The sequence below is a fragment of the Diceros bicornis genome, chromosome 17, assembly GCF_020826845.1.
Source record: "Diceros bicornis minor isolate mBicDic1 chromosome 17, mDicBic1.mat.cur, whole genome shotgun sequence".
NCBI lineage: Eukaryota > Metazoa > Chordata > Mammalia > Perissodactyla > Rhinocerotidae > Diceros > Diceros bicornis.
In genome coordinates, this window is record NC_080756.1 from 58,089,142 (window position 1) to 58,116,047 (window position 26,906).

The 26,906-nt window shown below is 57.6% G+C and overlaps 1 protein-coding gene across 1 annotated transcript in view; it reads left to right on the forward strand.

Moving 5' to 3' along the window:
- TSPAN11 (tetraspanin 11) overlaps positions 1-26,906 on the forward strand; it is a 69,377-nt gene that overhangs the window by 38,851 nt on the left and 3,620 nt on the right. Inside the window, exons 3-7 of the mRNA XM_058559038.1 lie at positions 2,666-2,857; positions 18,112-18,186; positions 19,078-19,182; positions 22,349-22,507; positions 22,857-22,943. Coding sequence (XP_058415021.1) covers positions 2,666-2,857; positions 18,112-18,186; positions 19,078-19,182; positions 22,349-22,507; positions 22,857-22,943 — 618 coding nt within the window. The remainder of the gene's footprint in view (positions 1-2,665; positions 2,858-18,111; positions 18,187-19,077; positions 19,183-22,348; positions 22,508-22,856; positions 22,944-26,906) is intronic.

The window sequence follows — 26,906 nt, forward strand, 5'->3', positions numbered from 1 at the left end:
CTGCACTCGGGATTGGGGAGCAGGGTTGACAGACCTAGTGGGTAATGGATGATGTGCATATTTCCTTAAAGAGACTACACCCATTAAAAGCCAAGTTTCTCAGCTGTTTGCTGAGTTAGATCAATGCAGTGTGGTCACAGTGACTGTTTCATGCTGCTCAGAATCTCTTATCTCTTCCTGGCACTATCATGTGCCTTTGATTAATAAAAAGTGAGAAATGAATTATTACTTAATACTCTGTGTTTGCTAGGGAAAAGCCCTCAAAACATAAGGTCCATGGGAAAAAGTAATCAAAGGGGTCCGTGGTGGTTATAGGTTGGGAACCACTGGTCTAATACAACCCCCTTATTTGAGAGATGAAGAAACAGGCCCAGAGAGGTTAAGGGAGTATCTTTAAGTCACACAGCTAGTTATGCAAAGTTAGGACCCTCACCCAAGCCTTCCAGACATGCTCTAGGGGGCAGAAAGAATATGTGCAGGATATTTTGCTGGAAACCCTCACTTTACACAATTCCATTGACCCAGACTCAGGAAATTCCTCACTGGTCCTGGAGGTTGTGTGGGCCAGAGATAGCCACCACCCACGGAGATTTAGAAAACCCATTGTAGTCCAGGATTTCATAGCATCTAAGATACTATCAGTTGTCAGATCCACCATTGTTTTCTGTACCACTAAGAAAAAGTGCTGCCAAGTGTAATTGTAAGTTGCCATTAATCAGAGGATGTGTCTCAGTTTTAGAGATGTCAAAATGTGAGAAAGAGGGTGCACCGTGGGACTGAAGAAATGTGGCTCGTTAGCCTCTCCATTCCTGTAGGAGCTGGACGGCGGGCGACGTTCCTCCACCTGGCTCTCTCACCTGCTGGAGGCGCTGAGTGGGATAAATGACACTGAAAAGAAAACAGATATATTTAAAAAGTGGAAGCGAGTAGTGGGGCAGAACCAGCCCCATCTGTGGGATCCAAGGACCAAGTCCTGGATTGGCCCTCAGAAGACCTGGGTTTGAACCTCAGTTCTGAAATTTCAGTGGTGTCATCTTGGGCACGTTCTTATTCTTTCCAAGCCTCAATTTCCTCATCCACAAAACAGAGATAATATGTGCGCTCCCACCCTGCCCCGTCCTCACAGAACTGTTGCAAAGCTCAGAAGAGAAAATGGTAAAATACATGTAAGTTGAGTGATGTAGGTGCCTAGCACGTTAATTGCTAAGCACCACCTTCCACCTGCTCCCTGTGACTGCCCAGAACAGAGCACTGTGAAATGACAGAGTGGGTTATGCAGAGAGTCATTCTGGGCCAGATGGGGACAGCTTGTAGGGGCAAGTGTGCATGGATGGAGCCCAGCGGGGCTTCTCTAACTTTGTCACACTCAGGACCTCTTAAGGGAGCCTCCAGCACCCATCTGAGGAAGAGAGCTCATCCTTAAATGGGCAGAGAGACTAGGGGCCAGACAGAAGTCTGCCTTCCCAGGAGCAGGTGGCAGATGTGGTCAGAGATTCCAGGGGCCCTGCCCCTCTAAATCCTGGCCAGACACCCCTAATACTCCTCACCTGGCACCTTGAGGACACACACACCCCTACTTTTGCTGAGCCTAAGAGTCACAGAAAGGGTTATTCAGCCCCATTGTAGAAAGAACTAGGCAAGCAAGCCACCCAGCTGTATTTCCCAGGTCCCCTTTCTAAGGAGGCATCCCCCTGACCTGCCCATCAGCAGTGTCCTGTCCCTGCCCCCTTCTCAGGCCCGAAACGGAATCAGACAGGTAGCAAAGAAGAAATTTCCTCTCCTCCTCCAGCTTGTGGAGCACACGTCCCTTCAATCGTGGAGGCAGCGGGGCTGAGCCGGCAGGCCCTGGGCTCTGAGCTCTCGTCCTGGGCCTGCCCCTAACTGCCACTAACTAGAGACAGGACCTCGGGCAATTGACCTTTCCTCTGTGGGCCTCAGTTTCTTCATCTGTAGAATGGGGATGAGCTCAGCTGTGCTTCCCCCAGGGGCACAGATGATGATGGAACGGGCGGCTTGTGAAAGTGCCGGCCAGGGAACAGGGACAAGAGGGAAGGAGCACTGTGGGGGAGGGAGGGGGAGGGGAGGCTGGGAATCCGGAGGCAAAGGGACTTGGACGCACTGGCTGTCCCACAATTGCACTTGTCCCCCGTGCCCCCCGCCCCCGCCTCCCCCGTGTTGGGGACGCAATAGGCATCGTGGTAAGAAGCAGCACGGAATGGGGAGTCAGGCCTGGATGCAAGTCTCCTGACCTCTCCTTGGGCAAGCAAACCGTTCTCACAGGCTCTTTGAAGGGCTAAATGAGATGACGCGGTAAAAAGGGCCTCGCGGGCCGGCCCCGTGGCTTAGCGGTTAATTACGCGTGCTCCGCTACTGGCGGCCCGGGTTCAGATCCCGGGCGCGCACCGACGCACCGCTTCTCCGGCCATGCTGAGGCCGCTCCCACATACAGCAAATAGAAGGATGTGCAACTCTGACATACAACTATCTACTGGGGCTTCAGGGAAAAAACAAAAAGGAGGAGGATTGGCAATAGATGTTAGCTCAGAGGCGGTCTTCCTCAGCAAAAAGAGGAGGATTAGCATGGATGTTAGCTCAGGGCTGATCTTCCTCACAAAAAAAAAAGGGGGGGGCCTCACGTGTCCTGCTCTGACCGGGTTTTCTGCAGGTGGGCGGGGCCGCCGTCATGGCAGTGGGCGTCTGGACCCTGGTGGAGAAGAGTGGCTACCTCAGCGTCCTGGCCTCCAGCACCTTCGCCACTTCTGCCTACATCCTCATCTTCGCGGGCGCTCTCGTCATGGTGACTGGCTTCCTGGGCTTCGGCGCCATCGTCCGGGAGGACAGGGGCTGCCTCTCCACGGTGAGTGCCCACCTCCCCCACTCTGCCCGCGCTGGGGGTGGAGGGGGGGAACCTGCCCAGGGGCCTCAGAGAGCCAGGCCAGAGCCGCCTCACCACCCAGCCTGTCGCCCCAATCAGGCTCCTGTACTGAGACCCCCAGCGAGTGATAGCACCCCAGCCCTGGAGTCTGAGGCCTCGGGACAGCTGCAGAGGGGCCGGCTGCCCGGGCCTGCGGTTTGCCCGAGTCTCCACAGAACCTCAGCCAGGAGGGCAGCCTCAGCCGTGCTGGCGCAGCTGCTCCTCCTTCCCTCCTTCTCCCACACACCCTACCTTCCACGTCCTTCCTCCTCCGCCTCCTCCTCTCCTCCCAGATTTCGTCATGGTGATTTTCAAAGATACACAGAAGTGAAAAGTGTCATAATGAAGCTCCATGTCCCATTACCCAGACTCCACAACTGTCGTCTCAGAGACAGTCCTGTTCCATCTGGACCTCCAGACATCATGTCCCCTGTGGATGTCTCAGTGTGTACCTGAAAACTTAAGGATCCTTTTTAAGAAACCATAATGACACTACCTTTATCACCCCTAAAAACAGTTAACTGTCATTCCTTAATATCGTGAAATAACAAAGGAGTTTCAAATTTCCCCAAGTGACCCATAACTGTTTTTTTTTTTTAAGTTTGTTTGGATCAGAATCTAAATTAGGTCCATATGTTAAAACTGGTCCATTTGTCTCCTTAGTGTCTAAGCTACCCCATCAGTCCTTCTCCTTTCTCTTTTTCTTTGCAACTTATCTGTTGAAGGAACTGGGCCATTTGTCCTACAGTTTCTCTGGGTTTTCTGATTGCATCCCTATGATGTTGTTTAACATGTTCTCCTGGTTGTTGGTTCTAGAAGCTTGATCAGACTCAGGGTTGATGGTTTGGCAAGAGTATTTCATGGGTGGTGGTGTGGGCAGCACAGGCTCCTTAACAGACTTCCCCTTGGGGAGCTGGGGGACTTTCCATAGTGGCTTAGAGTGTCAGGAAAGGAGGCCTGGGTGGGACTGGCAGGGGGCAGAAGCCAGAGTCCCGCTCAGGACTCGCAAGACCTGACCCCCTAACTCCTGTGCACCTGTTGCCAAGGCAGGTACCCCTCCCCTTAACCTCCTCCTGAGAGCCCAGCCCGGTGTGGGCGGGGGAGGCTACAAACACCCGGACTTAGTGGGGAAGGGCTGGGGCCGGAAGTGGTCCAAGTCTCATCGAGAAATCAGGTTGAGCTGAAAGCAGTCAGGCGGGAAGAAGCCTTAACGGCTGTGCTCTCCCTGCCCTGCTTCCCCATGCCCCCGCTGACTGGGCAGCCTCGGCCCTTGCACATCTGACCAAGGGAGCAGGGGGCAGTCGAGGGGCCCCTGCAGCCTCGCTCACCAGCGGTGACCTAGGTTTTTAGCTCTGGATACAAAGCGCCTGTGTACAAGCTCAGCAGAATGGCTTTCCCCTGCCTAGAGAAATTCCTGAATTCTGCTCCCGGGGATAGCCCAGAGCCAAGGCGTGAGCTGCGTCATGGTGGCACATCCGCAGGGTGAAGTCCCCTGGGACCAGCTACCAACACGCAGGCTTTGATGTGTGCTGTCTTGCCAGTGGTGGGACAGGTGTGCCCTGAGCCAGCCCCGTCCCTGCCAGCCATCCCCCACGTGGCCTAGCATGAGTCCTTGCGAGCCTGTCGGACATCCTCGATCTGATCAGTGTTAGCTGGGTGAAGATATGGGGGGTGACCTAGTGACTGGGCCTGTGGGGTGGCTGGGGGAGAGGTTCCAGCCTTTATGGGGCCTGAGGCTTACAGGGACCGGTGCTGCTGGGCCCAGAGAGAAAACCTGTCCCCTACATTATCAGTGACCCCACCTTTGCCCTGCTTAGCCCTAGTCCCTTAGGAAGAGGGGCCTTTGGCTTGGCCTCAGGTGTCAGGCTGAGTCCTCTGGCCCATGGAGACAGGCTGCTGAGCCGTGTGCTCGCTGGCTGCCCCTTCCTTCTACCACTACAGCCCAAGAAGGAAGGCAGAGGCCCTCACTCGGGAACCTTCCTTCTGGCTCAGAGCCATCTCTCTTGGTTCTAAAGGAACCCCCAAGACCAGTGGTCCCCTGCAGCACTGGGAAGCAGCCCTGTGCTTTCCACCCAAGATGCAATTATAACACAAATGGGCACCGCTCTTTGAGAGCCCCTCCCTGTCTGCTTATAGTAGCAACCCTGCGAAGTCACAGTAATTGTGAGCTCTGGGTGCCCTGTGCTGTTCCAAACACTTGTGCTGTTAACTCCTTTAATCCTCACCCCAGCCCTGGAGGTGTTGATTCTTGTCGTGTGCATTTTACAGGTGAGGAAACTGGGGACAGAGGGGTTAAGCAATTTCCTCAAGGTCACACTGCTAGTGAGTGGCCCTCAGTCTGGCTCCCAGGCCCATGCTCCAACCCTCCACACTGCACTGCCTCCAAAGGCATCATTCAGCCCACCACACAGATGAGAAAACTGGCCTGGAGGTGTGGAGCCAGTAAGTGCTGGAGCTGGACGTGAATTCCAGTCTGTGGGAATCCCCTGCAAGAATCCACATCGCCTGGGGAGGCCAAGCACGATGGAGGGCAGAGGGACACGCTGTTCTCCAAGTCTGTGGACATCAACGCAGAGCAGCTGCTCTCAGGCATCTGGGTGGGTGCATAGAGGGCTCCCAGCAGGGAGCAGCCAGAACCCTAGGGCAGGAGACCAGGGCGATTGGGGCTGGACCCTAGAAGCTCCTTGCTCTCATTATAATATGGCAATAACAGGGCGCATGGTCAGAGCATGTCCAGTTTAGAAGGGAACTTGAGGATCATTGAGTCCAACACTCTATCCAAAGGTCCCAGGCTGAAGGACACTGGGTGGGTGAGAGTGTGGGTCACCCAGGCATTAATGGGGATACTCAGCATTGTTGGCCTTTTTGGAGAACAGGCTGATCATAAGAGCTCCTCCCCTTGGCAGTCTCAAAGACCAGAAGGAAAGCTTGAGGTTCGGTAACTGAGAGCACTCTGCCCTCCAGCCACTGATCGCAGCCTCCCTTCTTCACTCCCTTCCTTCACGATCCATTTGGAAGACCTGTCCCACCATGCAGGCTGAGCCGTTAGGAAAAGGGACGTCTCCAGCCTCCCCAGTCATAGCCTGGCTGTCACTTGGTCTGAGGCCTGCCTGGGGGGACCAAGCCCTGTGCCCAGGGCTGTGCAGGGAAGATGTGGAGACTTCTGGAACGCCAGGGCCTCGGGCCTACAGGCCTGGTGCACTCCTCTAGCCCCACCCTTCTGAGCTTCAACAGATGGAGAGGCCTGCTCATCCCTCTGGGCCTTGAGGCAGGGCGGGGGCACGGGGGCTGCTGGACAGGCTGGGGTGAGATGCCCTCCTTCTTCTCGGCTCCACTTTACCCCCCATCTACATTCACTTCCATCCCACACAGAACTGTTGATCTCTCTGGTCCAACACCACCCATCAGACGCATCAGGAGGCACCAGCTTGAAACTGAGGTCAGGAAAAAGTGCATGCACACACCACGCATGCACATACACACGCATGCGCGCACACCCACACACACACCCACACACACACAGAGCCACCAGTCCAGGACTGGGGACTGGCATCTCCCCCCGGGGGGCTAACAAACAGCAAAGCTCAAAGCCTAGAATCTTCTTCCTTTGCTGTCCCCTGCCCCCGCTGAAGAAAACAAAGACAGCACCGGCCCAAGGACAGCCCACGAGGTGGGCAGCAGGTCCCAAGTAACCCACATCCCGGCCCCCAGCCCCAGAATTGCCGGGCACTTGATTGTTTAAACCGAGAAGGTGGCAGCGAGACCTCCCTTGGACTAACATAAGTAGGAGTTTTAAAACCCAGGCTCCCATTTGGAGGCAGTAGTGAGGCTAAGGCAGTTCAAGAGTGTTCTGTGGTTCCTGGAGGTTCCTTCCTGGTCTCATTTCATCTTTTCCCCTCCGTGTCTAACTTCCTTTTTAAATCTTTAATCAGCTGAAGGCTGAAGGAAACTCCAAAGGGGAAATGCAGTGGGTCCAGCTCTATGCAAACTGGTCCCCAAAGAGGAAAGGGAAAGATGAGAGAGCATGCCTCTGAGTGCTGCGCATCCAGCTGAGACCCGGGGGAGGGAGAGGCCCCACATCACAGGTTCCCCGAGAACGACCCGGAGAGGGCAGGCCGCCCCGCCCAGGCCCAGCGTCTGTCTCCCTCAAGGCCTGCTCCAAGCTCATCTCAGCCCCTCAGAGTCACTTTCCCCAGGAGGAAACGTGCATCCAGGACAGGAATAGCACATCGTTGCTGGTGCTGAAATGACAGCCACTCAGCGTCGGAAGTCTGCGAGGGGGACAGGGAATGGGGCTTAAATTATTCACACCAGATCTTCTTTTTTAGCAAAGACTGCATGAGAGAGCCAGACAATTCAGGCCATCCAAGCCTAAGGCCGATGACCAGGACAGATGCCACCTTGATCAAAAGAAAGGGATATTTTTAGAGTTTTGAAGATGGGATCTGAAAACTTTTATATCTTAAGCCAAATGAAGATTATGATGGATGGTTCAGGCTAAATTGGGCCTTTGTCAGGGGTTCTTTTATATTTAGGGGATGGATTTAAAAAGTAAGAAGTTCTAAAACCAATTTCCGAAAATGAGGACACCCCAAATTGCAACACTTCCACCAAACACATCCAGACTAGGTTAACCAGGGCAATGAGGCCTAGAATAAGGACTGGGCTCAAAAGCGAGTTGTAGAGTGGCTTGCCCAACTTGCTCTGGGACCTCAGGGAAGTCACTCAGCCACTCCTGGCCACCTTGGGGTCCCCGTCTTTATATGGGGTGAGGTGTAAGAGAATGAGGAAGTATTTTAGTCTTAGGAAACGAGTCAACACATTATATAAAGATCATAAAATGTGGCTATAATTATCATTTACATCACCATCACCACGACCAAGCTCCTCTGAGAAGGAACCTAAATAAATGGAGTTATTCTTAGGGCCATTACTCCCAAGCTGGGCCACTTCCTCTGTAGAAGGAAGGATGGAGGGTGCTGGGTGCCAGTGCCCAAGGTTTCGACTGTGTCCTCCCGTGGCTCATTTCCCACCTGCACATTCCTTTGTCAGTGTTCCACCCGCTGCCCAGCCAGGGTGGTCAGGGCCTCGTCTGTTGGGGGGCACTTTGACCTTTGAGTCAGCCACCCACATGCTTCAAAGGAGTGGATCCTGCAGTCTTTGAGAACCCCACCTCCTTTCCATCGGAACGTGAGCCTTTCCTCAGCTGGCAGGGTTCGGTGCAGTGGAGGCAGGGAATGAACAAGATGACTCTCGCCAGGCTCTTTAGGAAGCAGGAGACAAAAATCTCCAAGAGCCGGCCTTGAGGCGGCTGCACAGGGGACCATGCAGTCCCCCTGTGCTTTGCCTCTCCCAAGGAGAGGGGGCCTGGTGAGGTCATTCGGAAATGACTTGGGCTAAAATCGGCTCTGTTCCTGTGCCAGGACAACCACACAGCTACCTGGTGGACTGTGGTCCCTCTTCCTTCCAATACCCCGGCACATCTTTCCCATCGGCCTCCTTCTCGTTGGCCTTACTTCATTCAGGGCCTACGCAGGAGGGACTGCTGGGTGCCTTACAGATGAACTCTCCACCCACCTCCTCAGCCACAGAGAGAAAGAGACCTGCCTAAGGTTACACAGCCAGGAGCTGGCAGAGCCTGGTCAACACCCAAGGTTTGGTTCAGGGCCTTTTCTGCTGTCCCAGGCTGGCTCTGTTCCCTCCTGCTGGAGGCCTCCAACACAGGGAATGGGCACTCCCTTTCTCGTGACTCAGGCCCCACGGTTTGCATTCTAAGTGAGAAATGAAGCACCGAGGTGAGAATTGGGGGTCGATTACCTGGCAGCCTGCCACCGGATCCTCTCAGAGGTGAAGGGCGAGCTTCAGGGTGCTGGCAGTACGGCAGAAATCAGCTCTATTAGTGCATCAAAGAAAGTGTTTTGGCCTCGTTGGAGAAAAGATCAACTCAGTTATATGTGTGTAGATGATGGCACCGTGGTGGGGGCTCTCTGTCTCCCCACCCCAAGCTGGGGCCCAGAGCAACTCGCAGAGCAGGGCTGACCAAGGAGGGTCAGAGTGTGTGTGTTGCAGGAGGGCAGGGGATGGTTGGTAAACAGCATCTGTTTGCATCCCAAATCCAAGAGTTTTGAGATTATACACTGCCTTTCCATCGTTTCCTTTCCAAAGGAAGCTTCCTGCCTCCTTTCCTTAGCAGATTCTGGCTCTGGCCACGTCACTGGCAGAGACGTGCTGCTGCCCCTCCTGCTAACGAGGCACGATCAGTGCCCTGAGAGCTGAGCCCCTTAGGGAGGGCAGCTCAGAACAGATGAGATGCACAGCAGAGAGTCCTTCAACAAGTTATTTGGAACCCCATGTGCACAGGCAGGTGTTTTTCCTTCCCAGTGACAATTTGCTCCCCTTGATGTTATAATGAATCTTCCTCCACAAGTGCCCGGAAGTGGGCTGGCAGTTGGGGAAAACTGATCTGGAATGGAGAATCTCCTCCTCCTGAGGCTCCACAGAGGGAGCTGTTGAGGTTGTTGAGAGCGGTGGGTATTACTCTTCTACATGGATGGGGCTGTTGGAAGGAAATGGCTTATGGGGGCGTCAGGCAGTCAAAGAATCACTGCGTTTCCCCACTTTGTGTTGGCCTAGCAGAGCTGCTCTTCGCTCCTCACCAGGAGCGTGGGTTGGCTGCATCCCCTGCCAAGAGCTGTGGGCAGAGGCAGAGGGCAGGACCCGCCTTCCTTCCCCTCAGTGAGGTGCGGGGTCTGATCCAGTCATGGAGGCACTGGCACACCTCAGAGCTGCAGGCCCCCTACACCCTGGGACCGGGACGGCAGTGGTGGCTGGACAGCTGTCTGGACCTGCTCCTCACACGCCAGGTCCTGGCACTGGCTTTGGGAAGTCTGTGCCTCCATATTGACCCTCAGTGCCCTACTCCATCTCCCCATCCGTCACACTGAGGCTTTAGGGGAGCTCAGAATCGATTGAAAAATAAGACCCAGGAGACAGAGAGCTGGTGGTCGAAGGTCATCTTTCCTACCAATGAAGTGACTGGAGTGTGTGGCTTTATGATTGCAGCCAGACGCCTTAGCAGCTCTTCAGCTCTGGTTGAGACAAGCTTACCTTCCTCTCCAAGAACTGCCTCACTAAACTCACTGCATGGTGGGCAACAGGGAGTGTGACCTCCTGAGCACAGGCTGGCCCTGAAGCGAGGGAGGAAGGTCCGCTTGCCAAATGGACAGGAGGAACTGTGGGTAAGGAAGGTGGGAGAAGCCGGGGTGTTCCTTCTAGATGTCCCTGCAGGGAAGTAGGAGGCCAGGACAGAGGAGGCTCGGTCCTGACACTGCACAGACCAATAGAGCTGCAGCACCAGGACATTCTTCCCGTCTAAGCCCCACATTTTGTGCAGATGGCCCAGAGAGGGTGAGTGAGTCAACCAGGATCACATAGCATTTTGTCACAGGGGCAAGCTGGGCCCAGACTCCCAGGCCAGGGCACCTCGTGTGACATCACTCTTTTCTCTGACCGGTACCATTCTGGGTTCAGGATCCCCCTTTCTCAGGCTGCAGTGGATGTAACTGATCACTGCCCACCTGTAGCAGCAAATTGTCTATATGGGGCAGTTTTTATGGCCAGTTCATTTCCACCACCTCCTCCCCTCCAATTTTCTGCAACTCATGCTCCGTGTTACATTGATGGGGCTGCCTAATTCATCGACCTCAACAAGCATTTCCAGCCCATTCCCAGAATTTCCTGCTCTGCTGGGCACAAGGCAGAGTAAGAAGAGGAGAAGACTGGGAGGGACTGAGACCCAGTTCTCAGGGTAGAGTCTGGTGAGGAATCGAGACACCTGTATGAAGAGACAGGACCGTGGGTGGATTAATTCCTGTTGGATTTGGTCAGAACCTCTGACCCTTTGAGCCCCAGGACTCTCCCTAACCTCCGGGCTTGTGGGAATTTCTACTGCTCAGCCTTCCTGTCCCCCTGTAGCCAACCCTGTCCTAGAATTACCACCACTGGGGACCCTGTCACCAGTCCCATCCTGGGGTCCGGGGCACCACCCTTTGGCCCACCCTCGCTGGTGCAGTCCCTTCTGTTCCAGCATGCACAGGAGTCCGCAGGCCGTGCCGCACGTCGCCCACAGCCTGTGAGGAGACAGCCAGTGGGGCTGGCAGGAGGCAGCAGACAGTCACTTCCCACTTCCACAGCCACCAGGCAGCGGCAACCCCGAGTTCCTGGGCCATGTCTCGCAGGGGAGTCTGGGCCTCATCCCTCCAGCCAGCGGGCCAGGCCCTGCTGTCCACTCTGGGTCCTGCTGTCTCGGCCCATTCCATCTGAACTCTTAGCAGTCCCGGCTTGAAATCCAGTGGACGCCTGTCTTTGCCTTGTAGTTCCGGAACTATGTTCTCCTCCCATGACCCCCCACCATGTGATCTTGGGACCCCCAACATTTTGGCTTGGACTTTGGACATCATTCTCTTGATGTGTCCCTTGAATGCCACCTCCTGCCTCCCTGTAGCCCAGTTTGCTTCCTTGCCTGCCCTCTTCCTCCCCTGCCCTCACTCAGTCGACCAGCTTTCATCACCCAGCCCTGATCCTCCTCTCTGCTCCCAGCCCCTTGGGCCAGAACTGGATATCAGCATCAGACATCAGCCAGAGCCCCCTTAGGTCCTCCTGTAGAGCGGCCCCCGGGTGGAGTGGCTGAGTCCTAGCGCCTGGCGTGGCTGTGGCTGGACGCCCCAGCTGGGAGCCCTGGGCCGGGGCCAGGAGGGGTAGAGGTCACCGTCATCCTTCCAACAGTGACATCTCGTTACAGGAATGGCTTGAGGCTCCCAAGTCCACATCCTCTCTTTTCTGCAGGAACAGGCAGGCAGCTGCACCTCTGAGCCCTGATTGCCTCCAGCGGTGATTAACTGCCAGAAAATAATGTGCCCTGAGGTCATTGCCGCTTAAACAGCTGGCTCCGTCTTTTCCTGTTTGGCCTGGTTGTTCTGAGCTCCCTGACCCTCCCACGGCCTGCCTGCAGCTGTAATCCTCTCACACAAAGCCCAGCTGGGAGCCCCGGCCAGGCTCTTCTCCCTGTGGCTCACCCTTGGCAGCATCTCGCTTCTCCTCTTCTCTTGTACTGTTGCCACGCTGCTCTGAGATAGGCTAGGACCTCTACCCCGTCCCCTCCTGCCTGGACACCGGGCCTCGATTTTCCGACTCTGTGCAGAATGGCGGAGGAGACAGAGGAGGAAAGCTTCCGCAAAGCTCCCTTCTTTGTGGCAGAATCAGTTCTCTGGAGAAATTCTGAAAGTCCGTTTGTATAAAGTTCTTCAAACTTCCTTTGAGGATGGCGCCAGTGGGTGCCAAGCTGCCCGGCCTCGTGTGCACCAGTGAATCTGCCCCAGAAACTAGATCTGGGGCTCTCTTGCCCCCGCGCAGTGTAAGTCCGTCTGAAGACTCAATTTCTACTTAATCACCATCATGTCACAATGAGAAATATTTCTGCAGGTTTCCTGCAGAGCCTCTCATTAAGGAAAGTATTGGTTTGGTTCAGAGAGTACTGTGCTGATCCAGCTTCATTTTGGATCTATAGTTTTAAAAAATATCCAACTTTGCTTCTAATTCAAACTGTTCCGTTAAAAAATTAAAGAAAAAACAATTTGGTAGATGGGGTGGGAGGGAGACGAATGTTTGAGTCCTGTGCTGTGCTTACCAAACGGCTTCCTTCTCTGTTTTGGGTCCAGTTTGGTGTATTTGGAAATGGCACGGTTCTTACGGAGGGCTCTGGGGGCAGAGGCTACAAGAGCCTTCTTTGGAATTCCCGTCACTGGTTTCTGTCACACCAAGACTCAGGTGGTCGCTTCTGGAAGGACTGGGGGCCGCCTGAGTGCAGGGGCAGGTCAGTCCCAAAGGTGCGGGCTGGAGGCCTGGGAGGAGCTGGGGTGGGGTCGGGTCAGTTCACACCGAGATGCACAGGGACTGTGAAGACGGAACAAGACGCAGGTCAGAGCAGGAGGGCAAATGAGGTGCCAAGTAAACACCGGCCCCGGGATCGGGACAAGCGTGAGACCCGAGAGTCAGGTGAGGCTCAGAAAGAAGCACAGCAGTGAGGTCACGTCAGGCACTCCTGGCTCAGGGAGGGCTTTGTGGAGGCTCCGCCCGAGCCAAGACTTGATGGCTAACGGCTGCGCAACACAGCTGTGGTCGGGCAGTGACTCCTAGGCAGGGGCACGGAGGGATCGAAGATGCGGGGCCTGAGGCTCCGCTGTGCACGCGGCACTGTGTGCACACACACGGGGAGGGTTGTGCAGACCATTCCCGGACTCGGAGACAAGATTAGACTGAGTGAGTAAAGGGGGCGGCAGGGCAGACTAGGGGTTCACGAGGCCGTGAACCATCACAGGCATGGAGGGGCGGGGCTGAGAGGGGCAGGGTGAGCGGGCAGAAGCCAGTGCTGCCCCGCTGCTAGCAGGGCCCTTACGGAGGAGGCAGCCTGCCCAGGAGAGGCCACCTGGAGCACACCTGGCCTGCCTGTTGGCACTGGGGGCTGGGGACTGAGTGGGGGCCAATAAGAGATTCTCAAGGGCCTATAGAGGGGTTCCCTGGCTTTCTCTCTTGTCTCTCCATCAGCACCCTCTCGTTCCTCTCCTGACACCCGTACCCTCCTAACCTGCTGAATCCACCCTGAGTGAGCACAGCAGGCCCATCCAGCTGCCATGGCTGTTCGGGAGGTCCATAGCGCTGGGCAGTCAGGGCAGGGGGTTCTGCAGCTGGAATCCCTGGGTTCAGTTCCGGGCTCAGCCACGTTCTTGCCATGGGACCTCGGACAAGCTGCTTAGCCTCTCCACGCACACGTGGTCACGGATACAGGGAGGACGACGCTGGCACTCACATGGCAATGAGATGAGTAATGCTATGCTCATCTCCAAGGGGCATGGGGGCAGTCATGGGACATGCTCACAAGAGTGTCTGGCACCGGGGGAGAGCTGACAAACATCGGCCCTTACTATCACGGACCACCTGCTGTGTGTGCCTGGGACCTCTCAGGTGAATAAGGCACCGCCTCCCCCAAGGGAGGGTTAATGTGTTTTTGGATGGAAGGGCTCCCTCTCCACTGCTCCCACTAGAGAAAAGCTGCATTTGCTCTGCTCTTGAGATGCCAGGCCAACACGCCTGAGGTGGGTGCTGGCCTCCTAAGCCATACACAGGAATTCTGGGGGGCCCTCCAGAGAATGGTGGGCTCTGTGGTAGAACATGCCCCAGCCCCGCATGGTTAGCCAGGAGAATCGGATAGCGTGGGGGCCAGTAAATACTGACTTATGTAGAAATATGACTCCTCAAATTACACACAGGGTATCGAAGAATTTTTACTGACTTTTGTTTAATAATTCAAAACCGACACCAAACCAAATTTAAAGAAGGCAAAAGGTAGCTCCAGAACCTTCTTCAGGCTTCCTAGAGTCCACCTGTTATACAAACAGGGAAGGCTTATGGAGGCCAGGATTAAGCTGGTGTTGGAGGACCAGCAGGCACTGGAATTCCAGGCAGGGAAACCATGAGGGCAAAGGCGTGGAGGCTGGGAGGCTGGGCCTCCATGTAGGGAGCTGTACGAGGAAAGGAAAGAACACTGCCCACATTTGCACAGCCAACGTGTCCCCTAGGAGTGCTGAGATGATTTGGCAGGACTGAGGGAGGCGAAGAAGGCTTGGCAAAGTGAAGGCAGAGCGGCAGAGGTGAGGCATTTTTAGAGCTCATGGCCTCACGTGGCAATGCCCCGCTAGCCAGGCCCCGTTGCCCAGGATCCAGCCGGGCATCTCCAGAGGCAGGGCTGCCAGGACCCTCAGTGCAGGAGGATCTCAGTGAGCATGACCTGCCTCCCAGGGCCTGTCACAGGAGCGTGACTCAGGGCCTCCCCCGCCCAGGTGAGTCACACACCTGCAGCCTTCCCTCTGCTGAAGCTGCTGCCTCGAGCCGCGCCCACCCCCGCCCCCGCCGAGGACACAGCCGATCCGATCCCTGGCACCCCACCCTCGGTCCCCCCAAAGCCCCAGCCTGGCCCTGCTTCCGTCCCAGGGCATCCTTACAGCTGGAGCTCCGCGGCAGGACAGGCATCTCCACCCACTCCACGGCCTCTTCTCAGGGGTGCCTGCTTTTCCCACCCTCGAGACAACGCCGTCAGGTTGGACAGCCTGTGTGATGCCTCGAACACTCTTGAGGGGCTGGCATGTACTAATTTCGCCTGCCTTTAAATCAGGGGTGTGGTTCAGTTGCCCCCCCTTCCCATCATCCCTCGTCCCCAGCCCGGCTTCAGTAGCAACTGTAGCGATGACTTCCTGGGGCAGCAGCAGGACACAGCCACGTCTTCAGGACTGCCATCTGTCTGTGCGTGACTTGCAGCTGACAGCAGTGGGAGAGCGAGAAGCTACTCCTGCCCCCACAGAAGAAAGGTGGCAAAGTCCTGCCCTCCTAGCTGGCAGTGGCCTGTGCCCTCCCATTCAGTGACAGGCACGCCTCACCTCTTCCTCCCATGCCACAGAGGGCGCACCGAGGGTTCCTGGGGAGGGAGCGGCAGTCCCTGCCCGCAGGGTCCTGTGGCAGGAGGAGAGCCGCCCTCAGAACAGCACAGCGGGGCCGTGGCGCCAGTAAGAAGTGTCAGAGAGGAGCTGCCAGCCAGGCACATCCACAGGGCCCTGTGGTGCATGTGTCAGTGAGGGACAGCCATGCGCTGTCTGATGGCCGGGCAGCTCCCAGGAGGGCAGCCACCTGGCAGGGCGGCTGAGCCTGCCACCGGCTGACGAGTCCCCTCACCCCCGTGCGCTCTGGGAGCAGGAGGCAGGCAGATGGCTAGGAGGCATGATGCTCCTCCCTTTGGGTCCTCTCAACCCCCCGGGGGGGCGGGGCAGGTGACGTTCCCTTATCCCCAGCCACTGGCTCGGCCCACAGGCGTGGCCACCGCCTTGTGTGTTGTGTCCTGCACAAGGGACAGAGAAGGCTGAAGTCCAGCTCGCCCAGCTTGCTAAGCCGCATCTTTCTTATTGGAGCGCATTTTTCTAATTCGCACCAAGGTGCCGGTGTCTGCCCATCCAGAGCCAAGAAGGGTCAGAGCCTGGCCTCGAACCAAGGTCGGCTGACGTTCCACCAGCGTTCTTCAGGTCTGAGGGCCCATCCACAGACTTCTTGTCAGCCTCCGGCCTCGGCTCACATACCGTTCAGTACCTTCCGCAGACCCAGGCACCTGGGGCCTCGCCTGGGGCCCCACATGGCCCGCCTTCATCCAAACCCCTCCCCATGGCATGAAGGGTCCATGGGACCCAGGGATCTCGTGGAATCTGCAACTCCCTTCCCCACTTCTAGAGCTCATCCCAGGTGCCCAGGAGCTTGGAACGCCCTGTGCAGACAGCCCGAGCCTCCATCCAGAGCCTGCACAGCTGTCCTGAGGCTGGTGGGTGCCCCACACTCCACCACATCCAGCCCTCTTCTTGTCCAAGGGGTGAGGGGAGGAGAGAGCTTGGCCGTGCGGCTGGAGGCCTCTCCTGGTGCAGCACAGAGCCCGGGGTGGGAAGGGAAGGTGAGGAGCGGCACCTCCCTCTGTACTCTTTCTCAGGCCCCACAGTGATAGGGGCGGGCCTGCCACCATCATTCGGAGCCCGGGAAGCCTCCCTGCAGGCCTGGCGGTGGCCAGCTCCGATGCTGGGAGATGATAAAATGGCTGGGGAGGTGGGAGTAGGCGATTCACTCAACTTGAAAGGAAGCTTGGCTGTTGGGTGGGAAGCTCTTTCCCCATGAAAAGAACTGTCCACTCCCCCTGTGTTTCTGAAGCTCTGCCCATGCCAGGCCCCTGCTGGGCTCCGTGAGATGATGGTCGGGCATGGCCTGCAGGCCTGGATCAGCATCGCCTCTGAACCGCCAATAGCCCCTGCCCTCCCTGCCAGCCCACTCGTCAGCCCTCCCGAGCCCCTGCCAGCTGTCTCCTTCCTGCTCACGTTCTTGCCCAGCTCGACGAGCACTGGAGTGTCTGGTTTCACCCGTAGGCTGGGCCTTCCCTGGGATCCAGAGAGCGAGTGGCATGGGCTGCTGCCCTGCTGTGGCCAGGTGGACAGTGCCTAGCAGGGAAGGAGGCTCACCCACCAGTGCTCCGAGCAGGGGCCGAGCTTCCCCAGAGGGGGCTAGTTTCAGGCAACAGCACCCCTCCTCCTTCCTCCCCTCCCTCTTTTCCCTCTTCCCTTTGAAGCCTGGAGCCTTCAGCTCCCTGGACCCTCCCAGCACCCTGGGTCTGACGTGCCTTTCTGACCTTTGGCTCCTGCAGGAGCACATGGGGTCAGCAGTGTCCTGGAGCCTCCTGACTGTAAAGCTGGAAAGATGTGGCTGGCATGTGGGGGATGCAGGCTGCTCCTCCCTCTGGTCCCCACAGAGTGCACTGCCAGGACACCAGCCCCCAGCAGCAGGGCTGTGCAGTGTGCAGTGAGCCAGCAGGAGGCCAGGCAGGGGTGGGGGCGTTTAGAAGCCCCTGCAGGGCCATGAAGGGTGGAAGATGACACACCAGCGCCCTTGCCAGGTCTCCACCTTTGCTTTCTCTGAGCCTTGGTTGCCGCTGCCCAGGCGGACACCACACCCCAGCCACATGTACTCTCTCCACTCCCTGAACCCAAACGCACCGTGCTCTCTGCGCTCTCCGGTCTTCGCCTGTGCTCTCTTCTCTCCCTGGCATGCGCTTCCCTCCTTCTTCACCTGGCAAATGCCTACTCATCGTTAAGATGCCATGCAGGGGTCACCTCCTCCAGGAAGAATTCTCTGACTGCCCTCCCCACTGGGAGCCTCCCACAGTTTATGGAGCTTGCCCTGTAGTAGCATTTATAATGCAGCACTGTAACCACTTACTTATCTGTCCACCTCCCCCTCCACTAACTTTGAGGGCAATTGCTGTCTTACTTACGATACTTGGCATGTAGTAGGTATTTCCTCAATATTGGGTGGGTGCATGGCTTAAGGAGCTGACAGCAGACCAGTGAGTGAAGGAGTAGTAGGGAACTCTGGGCCAGCAACCAGGAGACGGGTACGCCCAGAGCAGCTGGGAAGAGGAGGAGGATGGTGTGAGTGATGAGGGTGCCTGATGGTTGCCCCCTCCCCCACCGCTTTGGGGAAACATTTGTCGTAGAGGTCCTGAAGCGCTGTCTGCCTCCCCAGGCCTGATCCCGGTGGTGACGGTCTTCTCTCCTTGCTCCTAGTATTTCTGCCTGTTGCTGGTGATCTTCCTTGTTGAGCTGGTGGCGGGGGTCCTGGCCCACATGTACTACCAGAGGGTGAGTGGAAGTGTCCTCCTTCTGCATGCCCACCAGTGCCCCCAGGGGCAGCAGCATGGGGGCGGGGTAACAGTGAGGGCAGCTGAGGCAGCGACACAGGGTCGGTCCTGTCCCCCAGGCCCCAGGATCCTCGGCACATCTGGGTCCTGCTTCTTGTCCTGGGTCCCGCACTCTCTGCTCCATCTGTTGGTGCTGATGTCTTCGCCGTGGGAGGCGGGGAGTGGAAGCTTCCCGTGGGAAGGGGGGTGGTCCCTCTCCCCTTCCAGGAAGAGGTGGAGGAGGAGTTTGGCTGAACGGCCTCCCAGGAGAAAGGCTTGGGCCAGGCTACATGCCAGACCGTGAAGACAGCGCCGGGCCTCGCCTGCTGCACTGGACACGGACGAAGGCCAGTCAGTTCCCCTCCCACCGGTGCTCTGTGAATCAGGCGTTCGAGGTCATGACCAGGCTGATATTCAGCTAGTAGAGACAGATGACCTTGAACCCCTGACCGTGCTGGTTGTTTCAAGCCAGCACCCATACGACCAGTGTAACAATTGTAAATATTCCGAATATCACCTCATAATCAAAATGAAAATCAACAGATATTCGAAAGCCAGCCTGTGCCTGCCTCACTGTTGCCTTGCACCAGCTGTGAGCTGGCGCCCCCGCCTGTCTCTCAGCTGCGCCATCGCCTCTGCGCTGTGTCGGGCCCCAGCTTTTGCAGCATCCTCTCTGTGAACTCCGTATCCTGTGCAGTCTCCTGCCGGCGCTCCCGTTACACTGTTTGGGGGCCTCTGCCGCCACTCCACTTGCAGTCCCTGGTGTTCGAGGGTCGCTGGTGCGGCTTGGGAGAGGCTGGGGCCGGGATTAGTAGGTGGTCTGCTGATGCCGCCTCCCTCTCACCCTCCTCAGCTGAGCGATGAACTGAAGCAGCACTTGACCCAGACTTTGTCTGAGAACTACGGGCAACCCGGAGCTGCGGGGATCACAACTTCGGTGGACCGTCTACAGCAAGATGTAAGCCCCTGCCCTGGGGGTTTGAAGGCCACACAGACATGGGTTCAAATCCTGACTCTGTCCCTTCCTGTCTCTGTGACCCTGGGCAAGTTACTTACCTTCTCTGAGCTTCATTTGCCACATCTCTAAGGTGAAGCCTCATAGGCTGTGTGAAGCCCGCCCTCGGGGTCTAGTGGTTAAGATTCCGCACTCTCACCGCGGCAGCCTGGGCTCCTTTCCCTGTCAGGGAACCACACCACCCATCTATCAGTTGTCATACCGTGGTGGCTGCAGTGTTGCTGTGATGCTGAAAGCTATGCCACCGGTATTTGACATACCAGCAGGGTCACTCATGGTGACTCAGGTCTCAGTGGAGCTTCCAGACTAAGACAGACTAGGAAGAAGGACCTGGCCACCCACTCCTGAAAAAATTAGCCATGAAAACCCTGTGAATAGCAGCAGAGCATTGTCTGATAAAGCACCGGGAGGTGAGAGGATGGTGCACAAAGAGCGGGCAGGGCTCTGCTCTGCTGTTCACAGGGTCGCTAGATCAACTCTTTGGCACTAAGAGCAAGGATGTGTGAGCATTAGGTATGAGCACGTATGTATAAGGCCCCACCCACCGTGAAAAGTGCCTACTGACTCCTGGTTCTTTCCTTCCCCTCCTCTGCCCTCGCCTCCACCATGGGTCCCCCTGACTACCTCCTCCAAACCACCCCCCTGCGGCCTCCCCGCTGGGTCCCCCGTGGGCAGGCAGCTGGCTGCGCCAAGAGAAGAACTCCATCTCCTGGTGGAACCCGGGATCCGTCCATCAGCAGGGCTGCCTTCTTCCCCTTGGGGAGCTGACAGCCCAGGCCCCATGAGATGAACCCTAACAGGCAGAGGCATTTCAGTTAAGGCGCGGCAAGGACTTCCCGGTTGTGAGCCATCAGGCAGAACGCCAGGGGACAGAAAGGTGGTCTCCTTTCTAAGAGGAGAGTCAGCAGATTCCTCCAGTGAGGCCCGCAGTCCTGCAGAGGCCGGGGAGGGGCAAATGGACCTCAGACCTGCGCTGTCTGATGTGGTAGCCACTAGCCACGTGTGGCTGTTTAGATCTAAACAAAACATAAAATTCCATTCCTCAGTCAGGCTAGCCACTGAAATGGCTAGTGGCCACCAAACTGGACAGCACAGCTATGGGGCATTTCCATCACTGCAGAGAGTGCTGTTGGACAGCACAGCTCCAGGATCCTGATGGTTCTCTGTCTGAAAATTTGAGGCAGCCCCACCTGCCCACTCTGGTGCCCCTTCTCCCTGCCACCACCATCAGGTGGGCTCTGCTCCATCCTGTATCTACAGACCCCCCCGGGCCTGCGGCCTTGGTCTTGGAGTGGGAACACCAGGCAGGTAGATGGAGTAGAGGCTGGTGGGCTCTGACTTCTGGGGACAGCGCAGGTCAGCTGGGGAGACACCTTCCCCACCTCTCCAAGGCTGGCTCAGCTCCCAGTCAGCTCCGCACGGAGGGGTCTCTTGTCCTCTGATCCAGTGGCTGAGGGCACCCATGTACACGTGGTGCACACACTCACACCCACGTGCTTAGCCCACATGCACCCTGCTGGTCAGCCCTGTCCAAAGCTCAGTCCTGTCTTGTTGGGCCTCCTACGTGGGGAACTGTGCCCTCGGGCCTCACTCAGGAAGCCTGCCTCACAACAGGTGCCGCAGTCAGTGCTGGGCTGGGGGGCCCTCCGAGTGGAGAGCAGGGCTGGGGAGGCTGGACTCCCCTGGACTCCCCAGGACTGGAAGGGCCAAGGAGGAGGGTCTGGGTTTGCCTAGGCGGAGAGGATGGAAGGGGCGGGCCGGGAACAGGGAACAGCATGAGGAAGGGCACAGCTGGGAGCAAGCGCTGGGCCACTGCCACAGCCTCCATTGGCACCAGAGCACGTGGACACGGGCCCTCCCACATGCCAGGAACTGTTAGAACCAGAGGGGCATGAGGGACCTTGGGCCCAGGCCCACGTCTTAGGCATGAAGAAACCATGCCCCAGGAAGGCAGTGGCTTCAAGCCAGGCCAGCATCCGGGCTCCAGGCCACACCCCGCATACGTAAAGGACACCCATGTGCCCGTGTCCACACAGTCCTGATAGCTGTAGCAGGTGTCTCTTACTAACCGCTTCCTCTGTGCTGGGCTCCCTTCTCAGTGCTTCCCGTGACTCGCCCCTCGCAATCCTCACAACAACCCGGTGTGGAGGGACTTTGTTGTCCCCATTTCACAAGTGACAAAACTGAGGCCCAGAGAGGCTAAATTACCTGTCCAGGTGACACACATGCGCAGAGACACAGACGCATAGTCCCACGTGACTCCTAGCACAGCCATGCTGTTCCCAGCTCTATGTGCTGTTCCGTTCTGCCTGACTCCCCGGGGCTGCTCCTGTTCCTTGTGGGACTCTTCCTGGCCCGGGAGCAGAGCCATCAGCCCCTTCCTTCTCTGTGCCCCACGCGAGCCCCTGTTGTCTCTACCAGATGACAGGAAATGAGAAGCTACGGAAGGGCAGGAACCACACTACTCACTTGAGCCCGGGGCCTGCCTCACTCCTGGCACGGCGCAGGTGCTCACAAACACTTGTTAACTGGACCGAGTGTACCTCTCGCACCCCTGCACCCCCGAGACAGCCTCAAAACGGCCTGTTCTGTGGCCCGGATAGGGGCCACAGAGGGGCCACAACTCAGAGGGGCAAGAAAGAACCACTCTCCTGTTGTGTTTCGCTCTCCTTAGACCTGGGCTGGCGCTTCTCTGCCCTGGAGCGGGGCCAGAGCCCCTGGGTCTGTTCAGCACTCACGCCGGCCCCTCTGGGCAACGTCGACCTGCCTGCACCGTGGCCTCTGGGAGGCCACGCGAAGGACACACCCTTTGTGTCCCTGCAGGTCTGGGGCTCTGAGGGTGCCCCCAGGACACCAGCATAATCTCCCTAAAGGACTTGGGTGGATAGGAACGGTAGCCAACAGGTGTCCTTCTGGCAACTTCTACCCCAGCCTGAAGAGAAGGGCCCCCAAGAGAGGAGCTCACTGCTCAGAACAGGGAAGGGGAGAATCACAGGGAGAAGGCAAGGGGTGGGGTGATATCTGAATAATGTGTCCTGCGGCCCGTAACCGAGGGGCTGCAGGAGCCCCGGGCACGCCCCTCACCTCCCTCCTCTGCCTCTCCCTCCAGTTCAAGTGCTGCGGAAGCAACAGCTCGGCCGACTGGCAGCACAGCGCGTACATCCTGTCGCGGGAGGCCGAGGGCCGCCGCGTGCCCGACAGCTGCTGCAAGACCGTGGTGGAGCGCTGTGGGCAGCGGGCCCACCCCTCCAACATCTACAAGGTGGAGGTGAGCGCCCGAGCTCCAGCTGGGGCATGCAGAGGGCCCAGCGGCCATCCAGGAGTCCTGTAAAGGCAGGCTCAGGCAGTGGGCGGGGGATGCAGAACACACTTAACTCATTGGCCGTGAGATACCAGGATGGGGGGGCCTTCAAAGGTCTCCACAAAGCCCTGGGACAAGCAGCTGCTGTGAGGAGATTCTAGGACATCATGGCATGTCCCCACGTCACCCAAGAAGCCAGAGCCTTTACGTCTCTGGCCTTCCCTCAGCTAGCTGGATGCAGCCCACAGCCAGCCCTTCCCTCCCCATCCTTGCCTGCCTCCAGGCCAACGTGTGTATGACCTGCGTTACCTTTCAGGGAGGCTGTCTCACCAAGCTGGAGCACTTCCTGGCTGACCACCTGCTGCTCATGGGGGCGGTGGGCATCGGGGTGGCCTGCCTGCAGGTGAGTTGGAGTGGGGGATTTGGGAGGGTTGTCTAGAAGAGCTCCGAACTCCTCTCCCCTTGGCTGAGATCTCAAATCACTGACCCTTTGCACACCCATGCCCGCCCCGCCCTCTCCCCCTGACTCCTCTCTCCTTCCCTTTGCAGCCAAGGGTGAGACGTGGTCCCTCTCTTCCCCAGAAAACATGAAGGAAAATGCCCGGGGGCCTGGGGGACAACTTGAACTTGTGAGAGACCTGGGAGGAGTATGGGTGTGGGCTCAGGTATGTGCATGCACCCTGTGTGTGCACGTGGGGGTGTGTGTGCACAACCTGCTGTGGTACGTGTGGGTCCATGGGTGTGTCTGCATGCATCTGGGTGTACGTGGTCAGGGTTGTGTGCATGTTTATGTGTTAGGTGTACTTGTGCATGTGTGTATACATGTGTGCACGGACATGCACTCATTCCTCTGTGTGTATGTTGGTGTATGTGGCCTGTGGATGTGTGGTCCCCTGTTTCACCACTCCACCCCGCCCTCGGCCACCATCCAGGGAGTCTGCGTTACTCTCAAGGTCGCTGTAATCAAAAGTTGAGAGGGGAGGAGGCAGGAGGGGCCCCCTTAGGGGCTGGGGCAGCTATGGTGAGTGAGGGCCCTGCGTGCCCACCTCGCCCGGCACTCTGCACTCCTGCTCTGGCCCAGCAGGTTCTGCAGGCAGCTCTGTCCTGCCCTGCCCTTCCCACTCCCTGTACTACAAGCACCATCTAGGGAAGGGGTGTGAGCAGGGGCCTCAGCCTCAGAGGACCTGGGTCCAGTGCTGCCTCTACTCCTGTGCAACCTGGGGCAGTTCCTTCCCTGCCCCTCAACTACTTCATCCGCAAAATGTGCATCATTTCTGCAACCGCATGAGGGCTACCTAAGACTAAGGTGACGCGGGTGGCATGTACGAAGGCCTCCCTGAGTGGAAGCTATCTGTAGACTTCAGGGTGGTGTCAGATGCTTTCTCATGGGGTCCCCACCACAACCCCGGCCGGGCGAGTAGTGGCGTTCTCCCCATTTTACAGATCAGGAAGCTGAGACCCAGAGACGTGACTCACTGAGGTCTCACATCCTGAACTGATGCCCAGGTGTCCCGGCCCTCGGTCCGTTGCTTTCCCACACTCCCTCTCCCATCACAGAGTTCTGTGAAAAGAGAAGCAGGGGGCGTGGTGGCAGCTGGCCTCGGGACCCCTCCAGTGTAGGGTCCTTCCAGGTCACTGTGCTGCCCACCCACATCAGTTGTGCCCCATAGGACCCAGCTCCTGGCTGGCGCACTGGCCCTACCCTCAGGAGGGGGACTGGGCAACCTGGGGCTGGTTATTTCCTCTCCGAGGCTCAGTGCTTTGTTTGTAAAATGGGGCTAATTATACCTGGTTTGGTAACTTGTGAGGATTAGCAAGATAGATGTAAATCATTGGCTCATTGCTGAGCAGATCACAGGGTTCAATAAACGGTGCCCGTCATTATTTTTATTTCTAGGCAGGCACATCGTCTCTCCAGAAAGCCCTAGTTGTTTCCTAGCCAGCCAGCTTGCCCCCTCCATCTGCATTCACGCACAGGCCCAGGAGCCCAGGAGGCATCAACATAGCCCCTCCCTTGCCCTTCCCCAGGGCACCTGCTGCCCGTATACTGAACCCCAGGGGAGTTGCCAGTGGGAACTGGGGAAGGGCTGCTCTGTGCTCTGGCTCCTAGCTCAACTGGGGTTTCCAGAAACCTGCCGTCTGCTTGGGGTGTTGAGGAGGCCTGCTCCGCGTGGACACCGACCAGGCCTGGGCCACGTCTCCATCCATTGCCTCCTGACCTCTCTGGCCCTGAGAGCCTAAGGAAGCTGAGGACAAGGGCAGTGAGGCCAAGGGCCGGAGTGGGGCTACCAGTGCCCTGCGCCTGAGGTCCAGGTGGAACAACAAAGGCTGTAGGAGGAACGCCGAGGCCAGGTCGTCAGGCAGGGCACCTGCAGGCCCCTGGATGCCTGCTCCCAGCTCACACCCACCATGGAAGTCTCAGTCCTCCGAAGCCCACTGGGGACTCGCTCCTCGTGTCCCTCAGAGAGAGCCTCACCGGCCTGGGCTGTGGACCCCAGTGCCCTGCCCAGTTTCTCCCCGCCAGTCCGTGAAGCCGGCCCTGCGGCAGCCAAGCCTCACGGTAGAGCGCCCTCTGCCGGCCAGTGCCGGAACTAATGCCCCAGTCCAGGCTGGCCGCCGGCGTTGAGGAAGGGAGGGCTCCCAGCAGGCCTGTGCCCAGGCTGGGTCGTCCTCTGACCCGGGCAGGCACCAGGCACCTCCCCCACACACGCTCAGCCTGGCGCTTCGAAGACCCCCACAGCTTAGGAGGTACAAGGCCAAGAGGGTGTCAGGTTTCCCTGGTCCCCACGAACTGCACAGAATCTTGTGCAAGTCAGAGGGCCCGGATTCTAGACACAGCCCCACGTCTTCCTGTGTGATCTGAGCCTCAGTTTCCCTACCTGTAACGTGGAGGAGGTGGACATTTTCAAGCCTTTCTTTAAGCAGCAGCATTCTCTTATCAATGGAACTCTCACCCAGGAGCCCAGTATATTACCATGAAGGCCGAGCTGTTCTGACTGAAGCAGGAGTTGGGGCCTGGGACAAGCCTGGTGTGACAGGCCCCAGGAATCTTCTGGCTCTAAGGTTCTGTGGTTTTTTGGTGAGGATCTCGCCTCAGTGAGACTGATATGCTGTGAGACCCTGGAACATTAAAGCAGGTGTCCTGTGAAGACTCTGAACGCCAAGCAGAAAATGGGACAAACGTAACAAACCCTGACACCAGCCAGGTGTTTGGCAGCGTGCCCCTTGCTGCCTCGTGGACGCATGGACCAGGCACCAAGATGCTTAGGAGAGGTCGTGGTGGGCTGGATGACAAGACCTGCACAGGGCCTCCGGGCGGTGGTCCCCAACCTTGGCCACACGTTGGGGTCACTTGGCGAGCCTTAAAACTGCCCAAGGCCCAGGCTACCCCCCCAGCACAATTAGATGATGTGTCTGGGGCTGGCAGCACACCTGTAAAGCTCCCTGTGGGTCCACGTGTGGCCAGGCTGAGGAACACTGGCCCCGGGAGCAAAGGAGCCACAGGGGCCTAAAAGTCAGAGGTGGGAGCAGCGAGGAGCTGGGAGAAGACTGCGCCATCGCGGTCATTGAACACCCACAGGCAGTCGTGTGGGGGGGGAGGGGACACTTCTGGGAGGAGCCAGAGGACAGACAGGAACAGCGGGTGGAATTCACAAGGAGACAGACTGGAGAACTTTTCCACAGTTGGAATTATCCCAGGTGGTCCTGGGGAGCACTGAGCTCTCTGTGGTGCAGGTGGAGCAGAGATGGGGGCTGCAGGGACGCCGAAGGGAGGAGTCCTGCGCCCCACGGCTGCAGTCCCTTCCGCCCTGCGGTCGGGCATGCTGGAGGTGCATCTGTTGCTTTCGGCAAGAGCCCTCAGGGCCCGTCCATCCCCCTTGATGTGTAACTCCCTACTCTGGAAGGGATCCCTGGGGTCTGGAGGTTCCCCTGATCATAAACTCTTAGACCTGGAGGGACCCACAGGTTATCTGGGCTAGTGCTGTCAGTCCCGGCTGCCCCTTAGAGGCAGGTTTAACAAACACCGTTGCTCGGGCTCCCTCCGCATGGGCTGGCTCAGAGTATGTGGGATGAGGCCTGGGCATGGCTGTTTCTGAAAGCCCTCCAAGTGACTCAGATGTGCGCTTGGGGCTGAGAAGCACGGGGCCCACCCTGTGCACATGCGTCTGAGGACACCAGGCCCACAATGGAAAGTCACTTGCTAAAGGTCACACGGCCATGGGGCAGAGCCAGGTAGGACCCCACCTCCAGGTCTCTTTGCTCCACACTGGCATCCCCTCTTGTGGGTGGACTCTGGAGGCACTCCACTTTGGGGTAACTTTAGAAGCTAATTTCTAGACTATTCTGGCTGGGAAACTTCTGTCTA